Below are 26932 nucleotides of genomic sequence, written 5' to 3'. Positions count from 1 at the left end.
TTATAACAAATATGTGCATTTAGCTAATCTAGCTGAAACTAGCAAGGTAACCGTTATCTACCAATACAATCTAATTTTTGTAAGAGAAAGACCCTTCCTTCACATAAAATATTTGCAAACACTGTCACCTAGTGGTAACAGAGAGAAGGTAGGTGAGCATTACTTAACAGGTGTATTCAGCTGCTTCCTTGAGGGTGCTGACATCAATTTCCCCTTTAACTATGTGCACTCTCAAGTTGTTTTTCCTAGGAATAAAATACATTAAACTAAGCATTACAACATCAGGCAGTCACTTCTTTCCACCGAATTCACACATACACACAGTGTGATAGTTTCAACCTCTTATAGAATGAACAGGACCCTAAGTTTAATTCCATCTCACTTTATTAAACCAAAGAAATTTGGGACATCAAAATAGTGAGTAATACAAATAATTAGTAAATATGTTTGTATTCAGTAGTGCAGATCTGGGACACTGTAGTGGATAAAGAGCCTCAACTAGTTGAGGTAATGTCGGGAAATAAAGGGAATATGTAATGAATACCAAAAGACAGGAACTTATAGGTAGCAACTGCAGTCTTGTGGATAGTTGAAAAGTTAAGATGCTAGTATTTTTTAATGTACATTATATCAAACTAACTGGAGTAGGTACTATTCTTGGCAAGTGAAATCCACAACTGATATAAATATTCAGTCTTAATTCTAACTGGCTTAGATGCTAAAATCACCTCAAGAAGTTAGCTTAACAGGGGTGTAATGGTAATGTGAAGTGGTGCCAAGAAAGGGATTACGTGCAAGCTGTTAGGATCTTCATTTTCCTCCACTATATATAATGCTCCTTCATTTAAAATAAAATTTCCTTCTGGTTCCACCAAAGGATTTTTCTCAGAGGAGCCATCACTAGATGCTCTCTTTGGAAATTAGCAACTTTCCGTTTTAGCCTCATAAAATCCTAAATGTAGAATAAGAACTTGACAGGTTGATTAGTCCACTAATGCTCAGTAATAAGTATTATTGAGAGTGTATTGGTTAAAACTCTATATTGCAAATAACAAGGAATTTCAAATTGAATCCACTTGAGAAAAATTAAACGGTTCAGGGACATCTCAAGCTTCAAGGAGAGCCTCATGTAAAGCCCAAACGGCATGACCAGAACTGTCTTCTCCCTTGCTATTTATCAGCTCTGCTTCTGATTGTCTTTCAAGCAGACTTAAGCTTCATGGACCCAAGACGGCAGCTGGCAACTCTAGGCTGCAAAGTTTAAGTACAGAAGTGATTAACAAAATCCATTTTTCCAGCAGTGAATTTCTCATTTTATTTCATTGACTTGGATTCAGTCACATGCACACCTCCGAACCAATTATTATAACGCGAATGATGGAATACCCTAAAGTTGAAGGGTAGTATCAATTTTAAACAATCCACATGGCTGAAAACGAAGGCAAAGACGAATTACCTAAATAATAATCAAAATGCTTTGGCAGGAAAAGGAGGAGGGTATTAATGCTGGAAAGTTAACCAATAAAGACTCACAGTATTGGAATGGCACACCTTTGCTCTGAGTGAGGGTTGCACCTCTTCAGGGCATAAAGGAGTATAGCAATAGGGCTCACGAAGAGCTGAACCTGGTGCTATGCATAGCAGGGCCAGGAGAGACTGCAGACTGAGCTGTCATTTTCATTATTATTATTAATCACACCCACCCTTTGGTAAAATTATTCATTTTGATATCATCACTAAGGGGGCTTCGACGATTCAATTTCTTGATCTCAAATGGCTCTTCTGTTTCTTTTGTCAGATCTCTATTCTTCTCCTGTTCCATGAATTAAAACAATCACCAAAGTCCTGCACATAGCCTGCACTCCTCTCCCCTCTTCTCCCCTCTTGTTCCCCCGCCCCCGTCCCTGCCTCTTTTCTTGATGTCATTCTCCAGGTTTCAATGACCACAACCTTAAGTGACCTTGACTGTAACTTCCAACACTTCAACTCCTGGCTCATCCTATAAATTTATCATTTATTTGCAAACTTTATGTCTCAGAGACCTGGGTTTATTCTTAACCCCAAAAAGATTAGCTTGGAGCTTTACTTAGTAATATGAAGGACCACGAAAGTCTAAGCCATACTCTAAGTAAGGGTTTATTGTTTAGTAAATGCCCCTTCCACTAAATTCTAAGTTCTTGAGGACAGAGACAATGCACCTATAGTCCCCAAAACAAACTTAATCAGTAAACTCATGTCAAAATATACACAGCTTTCAGTATAATGCAACGCTCCCTCCTACATCATTTCTGATAACCAATATATCATTTCACTAGAACAGGCACAGTGAAAAAATGATGGCCAGTTTACTACAGATGTCTATCCCAGTTTTGAACAGCTGGATTAGGAATTGTATTGGTGGTGGGAGTGGGTGGGGGTATGTGTAGGGGGGTGTTTTTCCCAGCATCAAAATTCTCTTCTTATGCTTGGTGAATTCACCATTCTGTGTGAGGAGGCAAAATCTCATCTCTCATTATGTAAACTCAAAATGACAGCTATATGCTTTTTTTTTCTGAGCCTTGGCATTTAGTGCCAAAGTATGTGGACCTGCACCTGGAACTATGAATCTTTTTTTTTTTTTTTACCATTTTATTTTATTATTAGTTTCGAGTATACAGTACATTGGTTAGACATTTATATAGTTTATGAAATGATCCAAATTACTCTTATCACCCCTCTGGCTCTACACATAGCCATTACATTACTGCTGACTACATTCTCTTTGCTGAGCTCCCCATGGAACTGTGAATCATAAGCCATTTATCTAAACAAGCTGGGACCATCTAGAATTCATTTCACTTGTGACATCTAGTGTCCAGTGGTGGTAGTAGCAGCATCCTATACAGACACTTCCTAAAGAATGCCCTTAATTGTGATATGGGTAACTTCTATAATTTTGCTAATTATGCTTGAATGCATGCAATAAACCCAGATCAATCCTTTATGGCCTGACGTAGCTCAATAAAAAACAGAAATCTGCAAAAGAAACTAAGAAGAGGAAAGCAAGAAGGGTGTGGCATCCTAAGACCTAAAATAAGACTCAATAAGAGCAATCAACTCTGTCAAATGTCAAGAGAAGTGAGGACTAAATAATGAATTTTGTAAACTAGAACTCAATGGAGACATTGAGAAAAACCACTTCATTGGACGGGTAGGGACTCAAATCTTAAGTGGCAAAAAGTTATAATAAAAGGTAAGAAAGTGAAGATAGCAAGTCTAAACTTTTTTCCCCAGGACTTCTGTTATCAAGAGAAGCAAATAAATTGTGTGGTAGCTGATTGAGGTCAAGGGAGGTTAGTATTATTGAGAAGAAAGCTTCTTGAAAATTAAAAATCACATATAGCTCACATTATATTTTTTGAGATGAAAACATGTCGATAGGAAAGAGCCAACAGGAAACAGAAAAAAACTAATAAGAGAGGAGATATGGCCAAACCCTTAAGTAGGTAAGAAAAGAGGCTTAAAAATAAATGATCCACCGAACAGTAGCTAGGGCTCAGAAGTACTCACTAAATGTTGCTTATTATTATTTCTGATTGCTTAAACTTTTGAATAATGAACAGGTATCAAGTTTACAAAACATAACTTCATGATTTAAACACACAGGCAAGAGCTTGGCCTTAGCAGTAGACTGTATTAGTTCAAACTCTAATTCTACCACTTGGCCAACACTTTTCTTATTGTGGGCTCTGTTTTCCTCTGTAACTACCTCGCAAGGCTGTTGGCAGGCTTAAATGAGAACAACCTGTGTCAAGTTTAACACTGTACTGGTACACGGGGAAGGCTCAAATGTTAACGCCATTGTAATAGCCATCGGTCTGTCAGCTAAAGGTACCTGTGATTCTGCCCTAGGATGCTTTTGGCACTGTCACACTGATTCAGATTCCTGGACCCATATGACAAGTATCTGTGAGCAGACCACTAACAGCACACACTGACCAATGCACTGGTATCGAGTATGAGGCCGCCACCTCTCAGAATTCCCCACTGCCTCACCTTCCGGGGGCACGGTCTCTCCAGAAGGTACTATCGTTTTAACAAAATAAAAAACACGGTGACTAAAAGCGAAAGCTTGTTACACACCGAAGAAACCAACTGTGAGAAAAGCTGACAAGACTAAGTCACGTCTGCGCTACCGCACGCCCCCTCAGCTCTCCGCTTGCGAAACGGAAGTCGCAGAAGGTGGGCGGGGCACTCTGATGGACGTTCTCGCTTTTTCCTTTACGTGCGGCTTGGGCGGAACATCTCGTGAGAAGTGCGTATTCTCGCGGGAATTGCATTCAAAATTCCCTGGCGCTTTATGGAGAGCGAGCTGAGTGAATCGGCTGACGTTTCTGGGGTGAGTTTAGCTACCTTCACGGACCTGGGCGCGGTGAACTCCCACCACCAGTCGCCACCTGTAGCAGCAGGGGACAGGAATGAGGGAGGTAGGGGCAAAGAGCCTGAAGGGAAGTGCGTCTGGCGAGGAGCAGTGGGGAACAGCGTAGAAGGGCTTCTGGGGAGGAGAGAGCAGAGCCGAAGGATACATGGGGCCTGGGTCTTCGCCCAGGCGTTTAGCCAGAACAGTTTCTTCAGCGGAACACGGGAGTTCGTGTAAACCAAGTTCCGAGCCGGTCTCAATTTTCCGTTGGGCCGCCTTGCTGCCCCCCGGGGATTCTGCATAAATATGGAAGGCGGGGTTGGCCTCCGGCCTCCGGAAGAAACAGTAGTTCTATGTTATCCGGTACCATAGCCACTAGCCACATGTCCAAATGAGAAATGTTATAAATGTAAAATACACCCCGGATTTCGATTTTTATAATGATTGCATATGGAAATAATATTTTGGATTCCTGGATCAAGCAAAATATTCAAATGAATTTCACCTGTACTTATATTTTTTAATGTGACTTCTTGAAAATTAAAAATCACATATGTAGCTCACATTATATTTCTATTGCACAGGCTTCCCCAGACAGCTGCGGGTCGGATTTTGCTCTAATTGCTCTTCACCCATTGGCTGATTTAATCTCAAAAATCCTGGTAGGTAGATATTATTGTCCTTATTTTATGGATGACAAAACAAGACATTATTAAATAAGTTCCAAGTTTATGCAGCCAGTGAGTAGTGAATCTGGGGTAAGAGCTCAGGCAACCTGTTTCCCAGAGCTTTATGTCTCCTAAATGTTTTGTGTATGCTCTTTCCAAGAGGCAGAACAGAAAAGACGTTAGGAACACCAGGCTTTGGATCCGGATCCTGGTTCCCACTTCCTTTAGACACTTAATAGCTGATAAACCTTGGGCAAGTTACTTAACCTTTCTGTGCTTCAGTTTGCACATGTGTAAATTAGGGGAAATACTTTATATCCCATGGGGTTGTTGAGAGGATTAAATATAATGAAGTATACAAAGCACCAAGCATAATGTATGACATATATTAGATATAGTTATTATTCAACCCTCTCTTTGCAGATTGATTAACATTTAATCAACCATTAGGCCTCTTCTGAAAAGTCACTTCCTTAGGGAATCTCTCCTGTCCATCTTTCCCCCTACTCTAGCCCCACTAACCAGATTAGGACAGCCTTTGTGTTACGGTCTCAGAAAGCACCGTACATCTCCCCCTCTTGCACGTACCACACTTGTAACTTGACTGTACAGTTATTTGATTTAATGCCTTTCCACTCATAGACTGTAAGATTCAAGAAGGCAGGGATATTGTCTAGTTTGGAGGGCATCATCATGTTCTCAGCAATAGCACAGTACTTGACACATAATAGGAATTCCAGCAAATGTTTTGAATGGTTTTTTAATTCTTTTGAGCTAATATTTTGGCTTCTTTGGACATTGCTGGTGGGGATGTCTTGAGGCTAGCTCTATTTTTTCTTCAGTAAATGTTTGATGATAATACTCAATTCAGTGAAATAATGTGTTTAAAGCACTTTGCCTGTCAAATGGCAAATCCTCAACAAATATAAATTAACAGTGTAACAGTTAGTGGCTGGCCCCATTATGTACAAGCTTGGGAAAGGTCTTGCATTTTAGAGCAGTTAATGCCAGCTTTGGATAACGTGGGATACTTATTTTTTCTTTTCTAAAACCCCTACATCTTCATTCTTAAAGACCTTGCTTTCTAATTCACAGATAAATTGAAGCTGTTAGAAGGGCACTATGCATACTCCCACCACTATATCTACCTACTTATCAATGTCTGTACCCATAATACTTTGCTTTTTCTTTTATAGATGAAATATTCATGCATATGTCTAAAATTAGTTCTTGTACGTTAGACCTCATCCTCTTTATTTATCACTCCAGCAATTCTCCATGTCTTTTATATCAGTTTTTCTTCTCTCTTGGATCTATCCCATGGCATACAAGCATACGGTTATTTTTTTTTCTTAAACGTTTTAGAATTGTAATAATTTTTCTTAATTTATTTGTTATCTTAAAAATGAAGCAAAACAAAATAAAACACTTGATCCTATTTCCCCTCCAGGTACTGCCCCATTTATCTACTCTCCTTTGCAGCAAAACTACTTGCTGTCCCCTATTCTCATATTATTCTTTCTCCAAATTATTCCAGCCAGGTTTTTGCCCCCATCTCTCCACCAAAACTCCTCTTAGGGTCACCAGTGACCTCTGAATTAAAATCCAATGGCCAATTCTCTGTTCTCACCTTACTTGACTTAGCCTTTGGCACAATTAATCACATGTACCTCCTTAATATACTTTTGTTAATTGACTTCCAGGACAGTACATCCTCTCGGTTTAATTAATACTTTGCTGTTTTTCTTTCCTGTCTCGTATTGGGGCTCACTCCTTGGCCCTCTTTTCTTTAATTATGCTCATCCTCTGGTGATATCAAGGCTCAAGGATTTATGCTAATAACCCAAATTTCTATCTTCAGCCTAGATCCCTCTCTTTTTCATTGTAGTCAACTGCTTACTTGACATATTTCATGCCCAACACTTAAGCCTCTGATTTTCTGTCCAAAATAGTCTTTACTCACAGTTTTTGATGCCTCAGCTAATAGCAGATCTATTCTACTAGTTACTTAGGCTACAAGCCTTGGAGGCATTTTTGACTTCTCTCTTTTTCACAATCTGACATTCCATTTGTCAGAAAATGTTGGCTTTACCTTCCAAATATATGTAAAATCTGACCATTTCTCACATCATGCAACAACCTTGTTGTGTGAGCAATCATCTCACCTGGTCTTTCTGCTTTCAACTGGCTAACCTCCAAAATATTTAAAATAGCAGCCAAAATGATCTTTTTAAAGTATCAGCCCTCTTTTCCCAGACTTTGCAATAATTTCCCATTTTACTTAGAGATAAGAAGCTTACAATGGTGTGATCTGCCTGTTCTCCCCTATTATCTCCTGTGAACTGAACTCTGTCTTACACATTCTTTGGGCTTCCTTCTGTTATAGTACTATGCCTATACCTGGAACATTCTTTCCCTAAATAGGTACATGGGTTCATTCTCTTATACTCTCCAAGGCTTTGCTCAGAAGTCATCTGACGGCCTCCCTCCACTCCAATACTTGTTTTAAATTTCACCCTAAACAATATCAGTTCAAACAGATACACATGTTTGAATTGGTATTAAGGGGAACTTGTTCTAAGTTCCCTTGTTCAGGTTTTTCCCCCCACTTCTACTTGCTAGTGCATTTAATTTTTATATGGTTAGTGCTTGTCTCTCCTATAGGCAGGTAAGTTTCATGAAAAAAAAGAGTTTTTTGGTCCATTTGACGTGTGATGTATCTGAAATATTCAAAGTGGACTCAGCATACAAGGCATTCAAGAACATACTTGACTAGATTGATTGGAGACATGAGGGAACACCTTAATAATGGCCTGTTACCCTTTGAAGGCAAGGCTGAGTTTGAGCCTGGCTTAAGAGGCTGAGTTAAAGTGGAATGTCTCTCTATAATTTAATCCTTGCTTAAAAATATAAAATGACAGCAGTGTTCTTTAATTACTCTGAACATGGTTTCTGTTTTGCATGCCCTCTTATGAATAACTAGGAAAACACTAGTGAGTCTGTTTTCAATAAAGCATGTTTAATGTGGCAAATTTAATATGTTCAGGAAGTCATCACTATTGTGAAAAATTATGGACGTGATGGTTCTTATGAACCTTATTCAAAGCTGCCTTTTTATATGTTAAGTAGCAGTCATGCTACTATAAAGTTTCTTGATTTCTTTCATTCTTGTCTTAACTTGATTACCTGTATAATGGTATAATTATGAGACTCACCCTAACAGCATTTAAGGAAGCTTAGCACACAACAACTGAACAGTTTCCAGATACTGCATTTCTTAGGAGCAAAATTAAGTATATTTATCTTTTTTTTTTGCTCTGTTTGATCACAAATCAGGTAATAAAATCAGACATTCTTAGAACAAGAATGTAAATATAACCACTTAAAAATCAGGAAGAAACTCTTTCATACTATGTTTTTGTATCACAGTGGTATTGAAAAAATATATATTTTAATTGATACCATTATATGAAGTTTTTTTTAAGCTAAATACTTTTATTTTCTCTATTTACAGCCGACCAAAAAATAGAGAAAAATTATGGAGGAAGATATAGTTGCAGATCTTCGTTGCAAGCTCAAAGTGGTTGAAGAAGAGAGACTGAAAGCTGCACAGTATGGTTTACAACTGGTAGAGAGTCAAAATGAATTGCAGACACAATTAGATAAATGTCGTAATGAAATAATGATCATAACTGAGGTAGGACTCTAGACTTCTCTGTTTACTAGGGTGTTCTTAGCTATTGAAGATTTGTGTTGTCTAGTAATTAATATTCTTTTTATTTTCCGAAGATTTTAGATCTAGTTCTCACCCAGTAAAGGGGAATGAACTAAATGAATTCCTAATGTACTTTTTGACCCAGTGTGTTCCGAGTTTGAAAAATCAATTTATGATTGCCCTCTTCATGTATTGGATTTTATATTTGGTTTTGTCTGCACTCTTCTTATGAAACAAGTAACCTCACTTGTTTCATAGCTTTAGATAACATCTAAATGCCCCATGACACTAACCAAGTCCTTACTTGTCCCCTAAGGTCTAGACTTGTGTATTCACTTGCCCGCTAATGGACATCTCTAACTTGATATAAACAGAAGAGTTGATTCCCTTGCCCACTAACCACACATTCTTTTGCAGTTTTCTTTAGCTTATTTAGTAAATGTAATAGCATCCATCCAGTTGCTTGAACCAGAAATATAGTAGTTTTACTCGATATTTTTTTGTCTTTTATTTATCATATTTAATCCATTAGTAAGCTCTAAGAACTTGACTTATAAAACATTCATTTACGCTACTGCCATTCTAGTCCAGACCACCATCATCTCTCCTCTAGGTTACTACTGTAGCCTTCTAACCAGGTTGCCTGCTTCCCTCATTACTGTTCATATCATTCACTCTTTATACAACAGCCAAGTAGTCATCAAAGAATATACAAGAAATGTCACAGCCCTGCTAAAAACATACCATAGCTTCCGATTATATTTATAAAAAATCCAAGCTTCTTACCTGGGTTTGCAAATCCCTATGTGATCTCACCCCTGCCAACCTTTGACTTCACCTCAAACTACTTTCTCTTGTTCTTAGCTATACTAGTCCTGCTTTATGAGCTTCCTACGAGCTGTTGCCTCCATCTGAATTATTCATACCTCACTTGAGATGGATTGAGTTCTCAACTTTGAGGTTTCTGTTAGATGTCACCTCAGCAGAGAGGCTGACCCTGACTATGTATTGTATATTTTCCATTATTCACTCAATTCTCTGCAGTGCTAATTACTTCCTCATTAAAAACACCATGAGAGAAGGGATTTTGTTGTGTTTTGACTGCTGTATCCCTAATGTCAGACACATGCTTATTGAAAAAGCTGAATAAATCAGATTATTTAGTAAACAGTAACATGTGAATTCCATCACAAAATTTAAATAAAGCAGGTAAAAATAACTAATGGCAGCTTTTACTTTTTCATTTTATCTTTTATTTAATCTTATTTTTTAAAACTTATTGAAGGATTTTGAACTGATTGATGCCCCTTTTATCTTTACACTTTCTTGTCAGTGAGCAAAAGTCCTATCATCTCAAAGGAATATTCATTCAAATAGTCATTTGTGAACACTTCTCAGGTGACTATATTCTAAAAGTAAGGGCTGATTAGTTTTTCACTTTACACCCAGTCCACTGTTTCTTCCTTTTATTAAGAGCTATTAATAGAGGATATTATTATTAAACCAAGTAATTCTCATGGGAGAACTTAAGTGTTATTACTTTTTTTTTCTCCCTAGCAGAGATTACTTGACACATTGACATGCCATGAAACCCTTTTTTACTTCTTTGGCAGTGCATAGAAGGAATTACCATATCCCTACCATAGACTTGAACGCAGTCTCAAAATACCCATAGGGGTTTTTTAAGACTGATTGGCTACAAAATTATTCCAGATTTTACATGTAACTGTTACTTAAAAAGTAGCAAATGTATAAAACAAGAATGAAACAATTGAAGGTAAGAACTGCTTATATATGATGGCTTTAAGTTATTTTCATGCAACTGAATTAAAATTGAATCTGCTTTCAGAATTATGAACAAGAAAAATATACTCTTCAGAGAGAAGTTGAGCTCAAGAGTCGAATGTTAGAAAGTTTAAGCTCTGAATGTGAAGCTATTAAACAAGATCAAAAAATGCACCTAGAGAAATTAGAAGAACAACTGAGAAGAAGCCATGGACAGGAAGTGAATGAACTAAAAAATAAGGTTTGGATGTCCATGTACTTCACAACAGAAAATGTTCCATTCTTATTCAGCAGTCTGTAAACATTAGGTGATAAAGATTTTCTTAATACTATCTTTGCAATCTAGCTGAAGTCAAGGGTTCTATCATCTTAATGTTAGGAGTGGAAGGAAATACTGAGAAACAAGAGTTTATCTAAGGAACTTGTATAAGTAACATTCTGCCGATTAAATGCAATTATTTAATTTTAGTAACTGAATGTTCGTTGTGGAGTTTTAATTTAGTGACTGACATGATCTCTTTCTTTATAGTGCATGGTCTGGTAGTCCTCTTTCAGAAGGATTAATCCCCTAGCTTTCACTATAGTTAGTGGTATATCTGTAGTTCCACAGAAGAAACAGAAAGTTTCTGGTAAATTAGTGTACATTAGAATTGTTATTTTATAGTTTGTTTATTGAAGATAAACTAATATAAATGATTTAATTTCTTATAACAACTCCCTAAGGGAGATACCATTATTATCTTCATATAGCAAATGAGAAAACCAGTATTTAAACTGATTATCTTGGATGGAATTATCAATCAATGTGAACCGAGGCTGATTCTCAAGCCTGTGTTACCACACTTAGTCTAATGACACATTATATTGGCTCTATTTCAAGCATAAATACAGAATAAATGGGGATTCAGTGATTGTCATTCCCCTTTGGCACCCCTGTCTACACAGTGCCTTCAAGTTACTTTGAAGGAATCCGTAACTTTCATTGTGGCTCCTCTTTGTATAGAGTCCATACTTTTCAGAACCCTCTCTAGCCTTACTTTTATCCTGCTTTCTCAGAAGTCTGTTTTCCAATTTCAGTGTTTCATGTGTACCACCTATACTATTACATAATTTCTCATTAAAAGGACTTTTTAAATCTTCTCATTTTAAGTAATGATATCAATGAACTTGCATGTTTGAGCTGATCATATATTTTTTTTCCTAATATGCAGTACAAATATAACTATAAAAGTATACTTTTGTGTAATACTTAGAATCATCTCTCATACTTTTCTGGCAAATAGTAATCCAGCTTGTCTGAAAGTAATTTTAGTTGAGACACCACTACTGACTGGTAATGAGGCACCCCCATCCACGCACTCCGGTGTTATTTTCATTTTAGCAGTAATTTTCATTACCTAAACAAAAAAGCACAATGCAGGAAATATTCAGAGACTGAGGCAAGGCCAATTATAGAGATGGCTTTTTGGTGGAGCAAATACTAAATCTGTCAAAAGATATTTTTAGTCTCACAAGTGATATTTTCAAATATCACTTGTGAGACTAAAATTGTGCCAAAAATTTGGAGCTGTATTTGCTATCTTTCTTTCACTTATTTCTCACATTTAATCCATCAACAAGTTCTAAGAATTTGACCTATAAAACATTCATCTGCACTACTACCACTCTAGTGAAGATCACTGCCATCTCTCTTCTAGACTACTACGGTAGCCCTCTATCCAGGTAGTTTGCTTCTATCGTTGCTGTTTGTTCCAATCATTCTTCACACAGCAGCCAAAGGGGACAGGAATTCAGGCCTACTTTGGTTATGTATGTGGATTATTTGTATGTTTGTAAAATAAGGCATGCCACTGTCTATTAAAACATATCTAGGCTTGGCCAAATAGGAAACCTCAGTAGTCTTATCATGCAGTAAGTTTGGATTAGTCAGTGATATTTTTCAGAGATGGCCATTCACATAGGTCATTTAGCTGACGTTTTTTATTTTATATCGTGAAAATAGAAAAAAGAGAACAAGTCAAGCCAAGAGTCTCTAATTTTTTAAATAAATAAATGTCAGGATATAGTTCAAGAATGTTGAAATTCTATTGAAGATAATTCAGTTTAAATGATAATCATTACCCTGGATATCAAGCAAAAGTTTTTTATTGATAACAGAAACCATTTAGTGAGTGCTAGGCATGGTCCTGAATGTTTTACCTACCCAGTCTCAGTTGAGAGCCTCAGTTGAGAGTTGTGTTGATGGCTAGTCATTTACCATGTTTATATGTGAGGGATGAAACTGAGACAGGTTTAACCTAGGACTCACCCTGAGGCTTCACCCTTCTATGATAAGTTTGTTTCCTTTAAAGCTATGCTCTGAGTTTGCCAAGATTTGGAACTATGTGACATTTTAGAAAGAGTTATTAAATAGTTTTGTCCTGCTTGACAGTGCAGGTACCAAAACAATTTGTACTGCAACTTATGTTCTGATAACATTCGGTAACCTTTTGATTAATAAGATTGTGATTTTTTTTTTTATTTAGTTAGAAAAACTGAAAGCAGAATTAGATGAAGCTAGGCTTAGTGAAAAGCAGCTGAAGCACAAAGTACATCATCAGAAGGAACTCCTCTCTTGTAAATCAGAGGAAATGCGGGTAATGTCTGAACGTGTACATGAAAGCATGTCTTCAGAGATGCTGGCTCTTCAAATTGAGCTGACTGAAATGGAAAGTGTGAAGGTAATTTTTATGGCATGCATGTTCTCAGGTTTTCTTGTATATTTTTTATATGTTTTTGTAATAATCCAAATGAGCTAGTTTTAAGGCTGAAATGTTTTTTAGCCTAATTTTGATATAATTAAAAAATGTTTTATATAGTTTTTAAATGTATAATAAAGTCTTAGATTATATGATTACATAAAGCAGACCTTAGATTAATGAAACCTCTAGAAGAATTTAGAGAAATTTACTCTGATCCTAGTTTGTGTCATAAATGCCTAACATAAAATGTTGGTCCCTTGGAAGTTGATATGCATATGAACATAGTTTTTTCATTGCAGGCTAAGGTTAAAAATTAAAGCCTAAATTCATAGGAAAGAAAATCTCTAGAGCCTTTTGTTTGGTTCTCTACTGAAAATTTTAGTAATTTTTATTATTTTATTATGCATCTTAAAACCTTCGACTAGTTCTTTAGTTTTAAGTGAATCGTTGCTGATATGTAACCGAGCAGCTACTAAATAAAGGATTATTCAAGAGAGTTTCCTCTTTTTCAATTCTTGTTGAATAGACCACCCTCACAGAAGAAGTGAATGAACTACAGTACAGACAAGAACAACTAGAACTTCTTAATTCTAATTTAATGCGCCAGGTAGACCGGCTTAAAGAGGAAAAAGAGGAGAGAGAGAAAGAAGCAGTTTCTTACTATAATGCCTTAGAGGTATTATGATGGCGGTAACATCAACTTTTCCAATTTGTAATAAGTTGTTTTCTTGCTAATCTAATGTCTATTAGCTAAATTGTTTTCTTTTGACTTTAGAAAGCTCGTGTAGCAAATCAAGATCTTCAAGTGCAATTGGACCAGGCACTCCAGCAAGCCCTGGACCCCAGTAGTAAAGGCAACTCTTTGTTTGCAGAGGTACTTAACATTTCATTGATTAAATTAGCATTTCATTTAATGCAAGCGTAATTAAACATGTTGATATTTTCTAGGTAGAAGATCGAAGGGCAGCAATGGAACGTCAGTTTATCACTATGAAAGTCAAGTATCAGTCACTAAAAAAGCAAAATGCATTTAACAGAGAACAGATGCAAAGAATGAAGGTATAGAATTACTACCATCAAAGGTTTACCAAATCTGTTTTGTCGTGGTATTTCGTGTACAGATATATCAAAGAAAGCATCTTTTCCTTCAAAGAGTGTACTTATAAAGTTGTTTCTAGAACTTCATGATTTTAGAAAAAAATCAACATTTTTAAATTGAGCAAAAGATTTATTTATATATTTTTTAAATCCTATAGTAAAGGTTTAGTAGTAGTGTATTTAGTATCCACTGATTGATTTTTTTAAATAGTTACTCCACTAGCCTTGTCAGAAACATATAAATCTATCTTAGTGGGGTGGAATAAAAAGACAATTAAATGTTTTTATTTCCTACTATTGGCCTGGTGTTTTTTGTTTTGTTTTGTTTTTAGCATAGCCCTAAGGTTTCTGCTTCAGCTAAAACTAGCTTTCTCACCATTCTTTAGTTCTTTCCCAAAGGGTTATTTATAGGGTGAAAGTTGTATTTACCTTCCTCATAGTTCCTTAAGTCAAGCTTATAGGCCCTTTTAGTGCTAAGGGTTTGTTGGTCGTCATTTTAGTCAAACAAGTAGTAATACAAAAACATGTGGACATTGGAAAGATTTCAGTATTATACCAGCCCTTAGAATCCTGATTCCTGTTGTACCTAACTCTCCTAAGGAGATAACTTGAAGTCTGGAAGAGTTCTTGCCTTTTATTTTGGATGATGAGATATACCAAAGTAGGAAAGGTCAGTGATTAAACCTTGACATTATGTGAATTTGGGATTGAATCTTTATTCTGTCACTTGTTTGCCTCATTACCTTGGACAAGTATTTTTACTTTTCAGAGCATCAGTCACCTCTTCTATAAAGTAGAGATGATAGAACCTGCCTCTTAGAATTGTCCTGGAGTTAAATAAAAGCATAATCAAAAGTACTTAGATGATGCTTGACAAATAAGAAGTACTGACTTAATAAAAAATAGCTGTGGCTTTTATTTCTTAGAATTTTGACTGGGCCGCCTGATGTACTGAGACTCTCTCGTATCTGAGAATGATTTTTCTTGTAAATTTTTTTCATATTTGCTCCGTTTTCTTTCAGTATTTGTTGGGCTACTACTGTTAATCTCCCAACGGTCCCATGATATCTCAAACTGTAATAATTTCCCCCATTTAATACTATCGAAGTTACTTCAGACATAAGTAGCATTCTGGATCTTAGGCTAAATGTGTCTAGCCACCAGTCTGAAGCAGAAACAAAAAGTGGGTTGTTGAAAATGTTAAACACTGTCTTTCTCTGTTGTAGCAATACCTGCACTCTTACGTCATTGTTTGCTTTACTTAAGACTATAAACTATTTGACACTTTTTAGAACTCCTGAGATTTCTGAAGCAGAAAGAAATGCTAGGTGTAAATTTTAGTTAATTTCTTTTCAATTGCTATGCGACTCTAGGTTTAGGTGGAATCATAATTAGGTAAGTTGATTGCTGCTCTTAATATATTGAAAAAATATATATTGAATATTTCTTCAATATTCTTAGATAGCCTTTTTACCCTTGCTTTCCATCCTTGCGCTTTGTGAATCTCACATTTATGAATGTGAGTAGCTTAATTTCTCCCACGTAATACTATTGAAGTTATTTAAAATTTTTTATAAATCTCATTAGACCCTTAATGAGAGTGTCTATGGTAAGTAAAGTACAGCATTTGGCCAGGCTTATTTACCATTGAAGTGATGTGCTTCCAGACCAAATCCATGTAGTTCAATTATGTTTCATAGAAGTACACATAATTGTTATGGACTTCATATATCATTCATAAATAGGCATCTACACTTTATAAATAGGTATCTACACTTTCATAAATAGGTATCTACACTTTTTGATATAAATGTCTTCAAGTTATTAGATTATTAGACTAGAAATAGCTAATTAGTTTAATTTTCAAAATGAGTTCAAAGTAATGTACAAAATATGAGTTATATCAAAACTATAGTTATCAGAATCTTCCTCTCCCCCACTCAACCTTATGAGGGGGGTGGTTAATTTTGGTTTTTTCCAGCTACAAATCGCCACATTACTACAAATGAAAGGGTCTCAAACTGAATTTGAGCAGCAGGAACGATTGTTTGCCATGCTAGAGCAGAAGAATGGTGAAATTAAACATCTCTTAGGTGAAATTAGAAATCTGGAGAAATTTAAGGTATGTATAACACTTTTTAGAAACAGCCACATTTTGGGTTGAATATCAATATTTTAACTTGAATATGTTTACTAATTTTTTTCTTCTAGTTTCTTTTTGGTTTTCACTGTTTGGGTCACTTCTTTTTAGTAGAGCCAGAGTAAACTAACTTTCCTCATACTTGTTATTGTGTGTAAATTATAACTCAAATTGCCCATATCTTTAGAATTTAACTCAGTGAGTTTTTAACATGTCTCTCTTCAATGAGCATTACATGCACAAATATTCTTGAGCTTCATATAAATGGAATCATTCATCATATACTCTTTTGTTTCTATCTTCAATATTATGTCAGCAAGGTTTGTTCCTCATGTTGCATGTTATCAGTAATTGATTATTTTTCATGCTGTCTACCTCATTTTTTAATGGATGCACAGTAGGAGCTTTGTCACGTCCAGCATTATGTTGTAGAAATCTTTAATAAACTACTTAAAAAATTTTTGAAATTCAAATTTTCAGAAAACTTATGAAATTATTCTTATATACCCTTCACCTAGGTTCCCCAATGTCAATTTTACCACATTTGCTTTATTATTTTCTCTGTCTGTCTCCGTGTATATTTTTTTCTTAAACATTTGAGAGTAGGTTGCAAACCAGGTATTCCTTTTCTTGTAAGTTGTACCTCAATGTTATTGAAGTTCATCCTCTTATATAACCATGTACAATGATCAAAATCAGGAAATTGACAGCGCTACCTAGTCTTAGCTGTCTTTGACATTTTAACAATTATCTCAATGTCCTTTATATCAAAACAAAAATACCCTAAATTCTTTTCTTTCTGGAGTCCAATCCATTATTACACGTATTTGATTATCAAGTCTTTTTAGTCTCCCTTAATCTGGAATAAGTCTTCCATCTTTATCAGTCATGACCCTGACATTTTTTTTAAGAGAAAGCAAGTTATTTGTAGATTATCCTTCATTCTGAATTTGTGTGAAGTGATTAGAATCATGCTATGTATTTTTGACAGGAATGCTGTAGGAGTAGCTTTTCTTTCTCAGTGTTTCGTAGCTACTCTTATATACTTGTTTTTCTCTATGAACATCTTGTGTAGCTCCAAAAAAGCCTTGTTGGTATTTTTATTAGAATTAATTGAATTTATAAATTAGGGAGCAGAGATATCTTCTCACTAACTAAAGAACTAATTAAATTTTATAAATGACACATTTTTAAAATGTTAACCTCTTAGGTATTCTAAATTGTAGCCATTAGTATATTATAAAATTTTAAGTTTATATAACTTTCTCTTACAAGGATTGTCGAATGGACTATCATTTTGGTTAAACTTGTAGTACATCAATTGACAGGTGTATGTGGCCCACTAGTGGGCTCAGTACTATACTTTGAAAATAATGACTTTAATTAAGAGGTTTTAACCTGCACTCTTTAAAATTATTGACAAGTTTTTAAGCAGATGAAAAACTTTTTCCCTCTAGAGAAATTATATAGATTCCATCAGAATCTCAGAAGCCTAGGCACCAAAAATGACTAAGTATCTCTACCCTTTTTTATATTTTTCTAATTTGAGGCTTTGTCAGAAAGGCCAGAATTAAACCCATAGTGTGTTTCTTCCGTTTTAAAAGAAGAGGGAATCCAGAAGTTACAGGTATAGTTAGGAGGCTTGGGAAACAGATCTTGGTTCAAATTATCTTCTCAGTTTACTTGCCTGTGGCATCTTAAACCAGTTCCCTTATCTGTGTGAGGGGAATGCCCATTCTTGTACTTTCAGAAGGTAAGGGAGTTAGGTGGATAGTGCTCAGTGCAGTTCCTGCTATGTGATAAGCATTCAGTAAGTGGCAGATGATATCATTAATAAACATATGCTAAACTAATGTTACTTATTTTAAGTAATAAGAATTGTTTTGTTTAGAGTTTATATGAAAGTATGGAATCTAAGCCTTCAGACAACTCTGCTGCTCTGAAAGATAACACCTATTATACAGATTTACTTCAGATAAAGCTCGACAACTTAAAGTAAGTGTTGGTTGGATGGAAAGATGGAGATTGTTCTGACTTGTTTATAATAAGTAGTGTCAGTAACTACAGATTTCGTTTTATATTACCAAAGAAATTCCAAAAAAGAAGGCAACAAAAATATCTCTGGGCAGCAAATGAGATTTATTCAAGCTATAGTCAGTGCTAATTATTGAAGAAACAAGACTTTTAATGAATAATTAAATATTTTTATTTCTTTTAGCTTCTTAGATTGGTAAGTGAAAAGAACTTTTACATAGAAAATATTCTTATCTAAATTTTTCAAGAATATATAATTTTAAACTTAAAGGGTTATATTTATACATGCATAAATGTGGAAAGAATATCTCTCCCCTTTGTCCATTTCCTTTGAAGAATGCATGAGATTTTTTTCAATTTAAAAGCGTTGTTGTCTTTGTTATTAAAAATCCCATGGAAATGTATATTTTTTATTAACAGTTTAAATATATAATAAGAGATTTGCACTAACAGCTACATTTATGTTTATTTAATATTTCTTGGTTTCCCCTATTAATATAGCAAAGAAAATGAAAGCACTAAGGGTGAATTGTCCATACAGAGAATGAAAGCATTATTTGAGAGCCAGCGGGCTCTGGATATTGAGCGAAAACTTTTTGCCAATGAAAGATGCCTCCAATGTTTCCAAAGTGAAAATATGAAACTGAGAGCTAAAATAGATGAGTTAAAATTGAAGTATGAACCTGAAGGTATGTACGCTTCATATATTTTGTCTTTTAAATCATGAGAAGCGCTGAGAGGTCATTCCAAATATTTTTCATACTGTAGCTTTATGGAAATCTCATTACAAACTAATTTGTGGCTATGTAACTAGTAAAAGATGTATTGCTTCAAAATGTGTAGGAAAATTCTAAGAGAACTGGGGACTAGGTCTGCATAAATATAATAGGTATTTTTTTGAATATCTGTATAGTAGAATTTGACATCTGAGACTTCCATTTAAGATTGCAGCATCTTATATAGTACCAAATAATTCACTCTTGTTGAGGCAGCTGATGTCCAGGATCTATATTAGTTAATACTGTTTATAGAAACCCTAAAATAATGGGGAGTTAAACAGATGAGGTAGTTATTCCTACCCCTGATAAAAGTCTGGAGGAGGTATTCCTGGACTGCTTTGTGTCAGGAGCCAGGCTTCATATGTATTGTTTGTCAATGTACTTCTGGAGTAGAATTTAGTCATGGCCTCACCTGCCTAAAAGAAAAGCTGAGAAATGCAGTCTTGATTTTCAGGTTCATGTTCCCAACTACATCTTGAGGATTCCATTATTAAGGAAAGATAGTAGGGCAGATATTAGAGGACAACTAGCAAGTTTAATCACCGAGAGAGAATAGCCTAACCATATAGGCTGTGCATCTTATACATAAAAAAAGTGATTTTACTATATATAAATTTAAAAATGAAAGTCCAAAAGTAAAAAAAAAAAAAGTCTAAGAATGTGATGGTTCTTAGACCAAAAAAAGTGTTATATATTTTAGGTTATAGATTTTCAGCCAGTGTTTGTCCCTATACTGTTCACATGACTAAGACTCTTCATTGTCTCAGTGACGAGTTAGTCTCAACAATATGGGGAGGTTGTCAGCAATAGTAAAGTTTTTTATAGTTTAAAGAGACTTATTTTTCTCTCATCTTCCCTAATTCTAATAGGCTTTCTTGATTAAGAATTAACATTTCGACTTTCAAAGGTCTACTGAACTGAACACAGCAAAGAGACTTGGAAATATAGTGAATCTAAATGATGTGGGTTTCAAAGGAGCAGTGCAAGAGAAAGGGAAAAGAACGATTTTAAAACAGTGTAGAGCAGGAACACCAAACCCATGTTTGACCATCGTCCTCCAACTTCACTGAAATTTCGATTTTGAAAATGAAAGGCACCTTGGGATAGGGATAGGGAAGACATAGCGATTACTTCAGTGACTTCAGAGGGGATAGACCGATGTTATGTTAGGCAGTTGGGGTAGAAGGCTGTTGTAGTGTGCCGTGGGACATGATGATGGAGTTTGAACCGGGGAGATATCCAAGGTAAAAGTACTCAGGTTTTGAATATATTTTGTAGGTGAGGCTAATAGGCACAAATGACCACATTCAGAGAATTCGACCTGTTTTGTTTCTTTAATCCGTACAACACAATATTGAATGAAGTGGGTATTTTTAATTCCCATTTTAAAGGTAAAGAAATTAAAGCTCGGAGAAGTTAAGTACTTCCCCAAGATCTTATACTAGTACTTATACAAGTGCTTATACTAAGACTTGTACCTGGCTGGATTCCTTGACTCTTAGCCACTACATCCTTCCTAATCTCCACACTGCAGTCTTGTGAAGTCCCATGCATCTTATTTCACAACTCTAGAAAAGAACTTTTACATGTTCCTTCCTAGAGCCAAATATATTGGGTTCCCTAAGGAAAATTTATAGCCAGATAACCTTTAAAAGATAAAATTAATGGAGTCCATGAAAAAGAAAGATATAAAAGACAGAAGCAATTTAAATCAATAAAGAGATGAATGAGTTTTAAAAGAATGGGAAAAAAGAAAGGAAAAAATATATATCAATAACTAGTTCTACTTCTTTATATTGATCGTGTCTTTGATTTATTAACTGGATGTATTTTTAATGATTTTTATTCTCAGAGAAAATTGAAGTCCCTGTGCTCAAAAAGAGACGTGAGGTTCTGCCTGTGGATATAACCACGTCTAACAGTATATGTGCCAGCAGTGCTGCTGAAGAAGTTTGTAGATTATCACCTCAGAAAGAGGAGGCACAGTCCTTTGCTAACAATTTAGAAGGTAACACCTTGCAGTTAGAAAAGACAGTTTCTGTAATCACACCAGGAGCCATTCTCTCTCCTCACGAAAATCTGCCCGTGAATATTCAGCCAGCAAAGGAAAAGAAATGTGTGAAACTTATGGAAGTTCCAGCCATAAGTGAAAGAAGTGGAAACACCCCTGATTCTCCCAGGTCAGTGTCCTCTTTTATTCAAGGCAACCAGCAGACCTCTCCATCTCTTCTCTATCGCTGCATGAACTGTGCTGTCTGTTTCTTAATCTGTTTTCTTAGTATTACATGCATTATAATTCCCCAGTTTCATATGTCTACCTTCAACTTGTTAAAAACTTTTCTAAAAAAAAACTTTTTAAGAAAGACTGAAATTATTGCAAGGGGAAAGGACTTATGACTAAGGAAATTAAATGTTATACTTTTTTGTTTCATGAAACAGAAATATCACAGTCTAGTATCTTTCTGAATGCTTTGTTGGTTTGAATAAATATATGGTTATTCTTTTTCTTAGTATCTTTCTGAATGCTTTGTTGGTTTGAATAAATATATGGTTATTCTTTTTCTAGTTCAAGTGTGGCCATGAAAGAAAATTAGCTTGTCTTCTAGAAGGCTTTCTAGTAGTCTAAGAAATTTCAGCTTGTGGAAACTGTTAGGTAAAAATTTTTATGGCTTTTTGAAATTGTTTATCCTAAGCCTTCAAGAATGAGTTTTGATACCCATTTTGACATTTTAAAATATCAAAGGTAAATTCAATTTCGTTTTGTATCAAAACTTAAGGGTTTCTAGTTTCTACATATTTTGCATTTGTGACTAAAATAGAGTGTCTCTATAGAATTCACATTTTAAGGGTCTTATCTTTTTCAAAAATTAAAATAATAGAGGTCAAAAGGCAAGAGAAAGTAAGTAGAAAGGAAATATCTCTTCACTGTTTATTCTTTCTTATATTATTATTCTGCTAGTTGAAACTCAATTTGAGGTTTTTTTAATGAGAGACTATTCTGCAGCCCAGAATTCCATTTTATTTTTATTTTGCATTTTGTCTTTTATATGTCATGCTGACATTAAAATAGTGCTTTAGCATTTAATTTTTTTGTTAACGCGTACTTATCAGGATAGGCGCCCTTGTGATATGTTAATTCTTTAATTTAGGCTTTGCTGTGACTTTTTATGACCTTAAAGGTCTTTCGTTAGGCATTTAAAACACTAAGTCTATTGATATTAAAAGGTTCTTTTAGAAATGCAGTGACTTAGTTTTCTTAATTTTATAATTGCATCCAATTATAATTTTTTTTCCTTATGTACACCAAAAAATCACTATGTCTCATTAGAGGCCCATTATACTAGAGGATTATCTCTTCTTTAATTTTTCTTAACCACACTTGAATTCAGAGTGGATGCTTTAATGCCTGTAGGTTAGCTGCTGAATCAAAGCTTCAAACAGAAGTTAAAGAAGGGAAAGAAACTTCAAGCAAACTGGAAAAGAAAACTTGTAAGAAATCGCACTCTATTCTATATGTGTCCTCTAAATCAACTCCAGAGGCCCAGTGCCCTCAGCAGTAAAGATTTCTCTTTAATAAGAACAAGGTACCACTTGCCCAAAACATTGCTTTGGAGCTTAAAGATCATTTCTTTCTACTCATTTTGCCGGGACCTGGCATATTCCCACTTCGACCAAATCTAAATTTGGTTGTGACTGTAATCAGGGAGTTCCTCAAGTGATGACACTTCATGGAGCTTCTATGAATTACAGCGACTAAACTATTAACTGAAAAAAAGTGTTATTTTAAATCTGTTGCATTGTGTATGGATTTTCAAAGTGATATTAACACTTACCATCAGAGCCACATATTATATTGTAATTGGGTTTTGTCAGTGTTTAAAACACCTATGTTCATCTTTGTATTTTTAATTCTAAACTTAATAAAAATCTTTTTCTTTAAATGATTATAGTCTTGTCTGTAACTTAATTTCATATATACTATAGATGTGTGTATTAGTCTGTACTAGATAAATAGATACTTATTTTAAGAAATTGGCTTAATGTACACACGAAGGCTGGCAAGTTCAAAATCTTCATTCCAAAAGCTGTCAGGCTGGAGACTCAAGAGCCAATGTCACAATTTAAGTTTGAAGGTCATCTGCTACAGAATTCTCCCTTGCTTAGTGGAGGTCAGTCTTTTGTTCTATCTAGGGCTTCAACTAATTGCATGCATAGGCTCATATATTCTGAAGGGAAATCTGCTTTACTCAAAGTCTACAGATATAAATGTTAATCTCATCCAAAAACACCGACAGAAACATCTAGAATAATGTTTGACCACATATATAGGCTCTATGGCCCAGCCCAGGTGACACACAAAATTAACTATCCCAGTGGGTTAATTAGATAAGTCTTTTGAAAAATTATTGGGTAAGAGGAAATTGCCTCTCATTTCTAAATAAATCAAACTTTAATTTGCTGCAAAAAGTGAACTCTCATGGAATTAGAAATTCCATATTAATATCTCTTGCAAAAAAGAAGTAGCCAAAGGCACCAGGAAGTACTTTTATCCTGAGAATAATAACAAATCAATAACCATATTCGTTGCATATGATAGAATGTAGATCAATTTCTTCTAACATTGAATTTTTACTATAAGCTATGTGCTAGGGGAGCAAAAGTAATCCTTCAGATCTCACAGTTTAGTAGACCTATAGATGAGTACTGGTAGTGGCAATATTACTAGTAATAATAGTTATATCTAACATTTCAACAAATCTAACATGCCAAGTACTTTTTAAAACCCTTTCATGTATTACCACATTTAACTCTCCAAACATATCTATGTGAGCTAGGTGTTATACTTACTTATCCTCATTTTATAGATAGGGAAACCAAAACCTGGGAGAGGTTAAGTTACTTATCCAAGGAAACAGATGTTATTAAATGATGAAAAAAAGAGTGATAAAGATTGTAATAGAATATACAGAGCACTAAAGGAACAGAGAAAGAAACAAACTGGGAGCTTTTTAAATTTTTTTTTTCATCTCTAATATGAGATAGCTTTGGAGGTTTTTTAAGGCATAGAGAGAATAGTAGTACAGGTAGTAGAAATAAGTCGTCAAAGAATAAAAGCATGAAACAACATCTCTAGTTCAGTAAACTGCGGACTTCAAAATGACTGGATTTATAGGGTTTGTGAATAGTGAATTGAATCTGAAGAGATAGCAAGGAGCAAAATTATGAAGAGCTTGAGTTAGGAAAATCTTTTTTATAGATAACTTTTTTATAGATAACCACAGCAACTGTGGTTAAAGTTGAATGGGAATGACAAGGGTACCTTATCCAGCTAGCTTCTGCCTTACCCTTCCTTGGGCCCTGAGGTAATTCTGTTGAGTCTTTTAGAAATATATTTTTAAAAATCACTGTTGGAGATGATGGGAAACCATTAAATAATTGATATAAGCAAAGCAATTATTGAATACATTTAAAAGATTGAATAAATTATTCAATTTACTTTTAGTAAAAACTCTACAGGCATAATGGAAAATGGATTTAGAAAAAGATAAGAATGGAAATAGAAAAGACTAGTTTGACCATTTGGTAGTCCAGGTAGGACATTCGGGTGCAAACCGAGGCAGTGGCAGCGGGAATGTGGAGTGGTGGTTGGATTTAAGGTACTCTGTAGAGAAGCAAAGTGGTCATGAGTTGTTGGCAAAATATGACGTGGGACTCTGGGTAATGGGGCAGATCTGCTGTATTTAGATAAGTGGTAGTGGTAACAAACTAGGAGTGGAAGATATTTCTGTTCAGATGAGCACTTTTATTCAGGTACCTGCGGGGTGCCCATTTAGGGGCAGAGGATGTGTTTGTCTTTCTTTAAGCAAAAATAATAAGTCTACCAAACCTTTATATTTGTAAGGAAAATGTACGACTAACAAATTCTATTCTAGCAGGCACTTTTTTCCCTCAGCATTATTTAAAAAGTGGCCTTGGGGTCAAACGTTTATAAGATAGCTTTGATTTATTCGATTTTCATTGATTAGACATAAGCCTTGTGTATGGGCCTAGAACAAAGATGGCAAAATAATTATATTTGTCTCCTTGGGTACGGTATTGGTGGAAGTGAGCTAGTGTATATTGATTTGCTAGGTGCTTTGTGATATATTTCTTAATACTATGTAATTTTTCATAATAGTTAACTCCTGTAGCATCTGTAGTTAGACTATCAGGACTTAAATCTCCGCATAAATGTTAGATCTAGGCAAGTTTAGACTCTGGGAATAATTTGTTCAGGTAATGTTTTTTAATATTTTAATTTTTTATAATTATGTAAAATATATGGATCTAAAGTAAAATCTACAAAGCAAGGTATATTTAAGAAATCTAGCTTCTATTCCTGTTTTCTCCTCCTGCTAGGAGCCATTTAAATTTTGTGTGTGTGTTTTTTTTTTACATCACAAATGTAGATAGGTAGATAGGTGTAATCTTCATTCTCTTTCTTAGACAAAAGTACCATACTGAGTGATATCAGAAAGATTGTGGACAGGAAACAACAAAAGCCCATTCCTCCACAAAATCGGCCAATAACTGGCAAGGACTGTGAGAATCAACTTTATTGGATGCTGGAAACTAACCAAGGGTTTAATAGCAACCAGGCAACCAGCTGAGTCTGGACATTTCAAGAAATCTCTGATAAATCACTAGCTAACCACTAAGCTAATGGAGTGAAATGGCCACACATGACAAAAGAATACAGACTTTACAAAATTAGGACAGAAAAGTCATTTTAAAATTACAACAGCAATTGCAACCAGCAACAATAAACTGAAGTGGCAGGAATCTGATTGCTAGAATTGGCACATTATAATACTCAAAATGCCCAATTTTCTACAAAAAATTACAATACACGGGGGGAAAAAAGTATGATTCATGCATAGGAAAAAAATTAATAAACTATCCACAAGAAAGCCCAGACAGTGGACTTATTAGGCAAAAACTTCAAATCAATTTTAAATATGCCGAAAGAGCTAATGAAAACCATGGAGAGAGACCTAAGGAAACCATGGGAACAATACCAAAGAGAGACTATCAGTAAAGAGACAGAAATGATTTAAAGGAACCAGATAGAAACTGTGGAGCTGAAGCGTACAGTAACAGATGAGAAACTCACTGGAGAGGTTCAAGAGCAGATTGAGTATGCAGAAGAACCAGTGAGCTTAGAAGATTGGCCAAATGAGATTATTCAGGCTGAAGGGCAGAAAGAGAATGAAGAATAATAAACAACCTGAGAGTCCTATGGGACTCTATCAAGCATAGCAATATATACATGTATACATACCTAAAACTGCTTTAAAAATAATTTCAAAAGTAGAAATCAATACGTAATTTACATCACACAAAGGGAGAGTCTCCCTTTTTACATTTGAAAAGTAAAGGGAAAAGGAGCAAAAGAGAAATTGATGAGGCTTATAAGACAAAATAACCACAATACCAAAAGGACACAGAACTTCCAACTCTGCCTTCACTGACAGCAAATCTATTTATTAAAGACTGTATTTCACTATGATGACAGAAGGGGGCAACCTTCGAC

At 35.1% G+C, this 26932-nt stretch overlaps 1 protein-coding gene across 3 annotated transcripts; it reads left to right on the top strand.

Annotated features, from left to right (window-relative positions):
• Window positions 1-4258: 4258 nt before the first annotated feature.
• Window positions 4259-23304, top strand: SPDL1 (spindle apparatus coiled-coil protein 1). 3 transcript variants are annotated; one of them, XR_004952140.1, is made up of 13 exons: window positions 4259-4378; window positions 4984-5061; window positions 8582-8764; window positions 10632-10808; window positions 13093-13287; window positions 13835-13984; window positions 14084-14182; window positions 14257-14367; window positions 16388-16528; window positions 18438-18541; window positions 19082-19269; window positions 21212-21836; window positions 21893-22760. XR_004952140.1 is itself a non-coding variant. In XM_016160163.2 (13 exons), exons 3-13 carry the CDS (start codon window positions 8606-8608, stop codon window positions 22917-22919), a joined length of 1800 nt encoding a protein of 599 aa, XP_016015649.2. In that variant the 5' UTR covers window positions 4259-4378; window positions 4984-5061; window positions 8582-8605; the 3' UTR covers window positions 22920-23304. The 3 variants fall into 3 exon arrangements, 2 of the variants coding, with proteins under 2 accessions (XP_016015649.2, XP_036080836.1); XM_016160163.2 differs by lacking the exon at window positions 21893-22760 and adding an exon at window positions 22772-23304 and having other exon boundaries at window positions 21212-21539; XM_036224943.1 differs by having other exon boundaries at window positions 21212-22761.
• The last annotated feature ends 3628 nt before the right edge of the window (window positions 23305-26932 follow it).

This window comes from Rousettus aegyptiacus, unplaced genomic scaffold (assembly GCF_014176215.1).
Source record: "Rousettus aegyptiacus isolate mRouAeg1 unplaced genomic scaffold, mRouAeg1.p scaffold_m13_p_7, whole genome shotgun sequence".
In the NCBI taxonomy this organism is placed as follows: domain Eukaryota; kingdom Metazoa; phylum Chordata; class Mammalia; order Chiroptera; family Pteropodidae; genus Rousettus; species Rousettus aegyptiacus.
The sequence above is the reverse complement of the archived record's forward strand: the minus strand, read 5'-3'. Positions and strand labels throughout refer to the sequence as shown.

Bases quoted from the DNA above. Each gene is read 5' to 3' on its own strand.
- SPDL1 (XM_036224943.1), top strand. From the start codon at position 8,606: ATGGAGGAAGATATAGTTGCAGATCTTCGTTGCAAGCTCAAAGTGGTT. The intron at 13,985-14,083 runs GTATTATGATGG...TTTTGACTTTAG, and splicing joins CTTACTATAATGCCTTAGAG to AAAGCTCGTGTAGCAAATCA. The intron at 18,542-19,081 runs GTAAGTGTTGGT...CTATTAATATAG, and splicing joins ATAAAGCTCGACAACTTAAA to CAAAGAAAATGAAAGCACTA.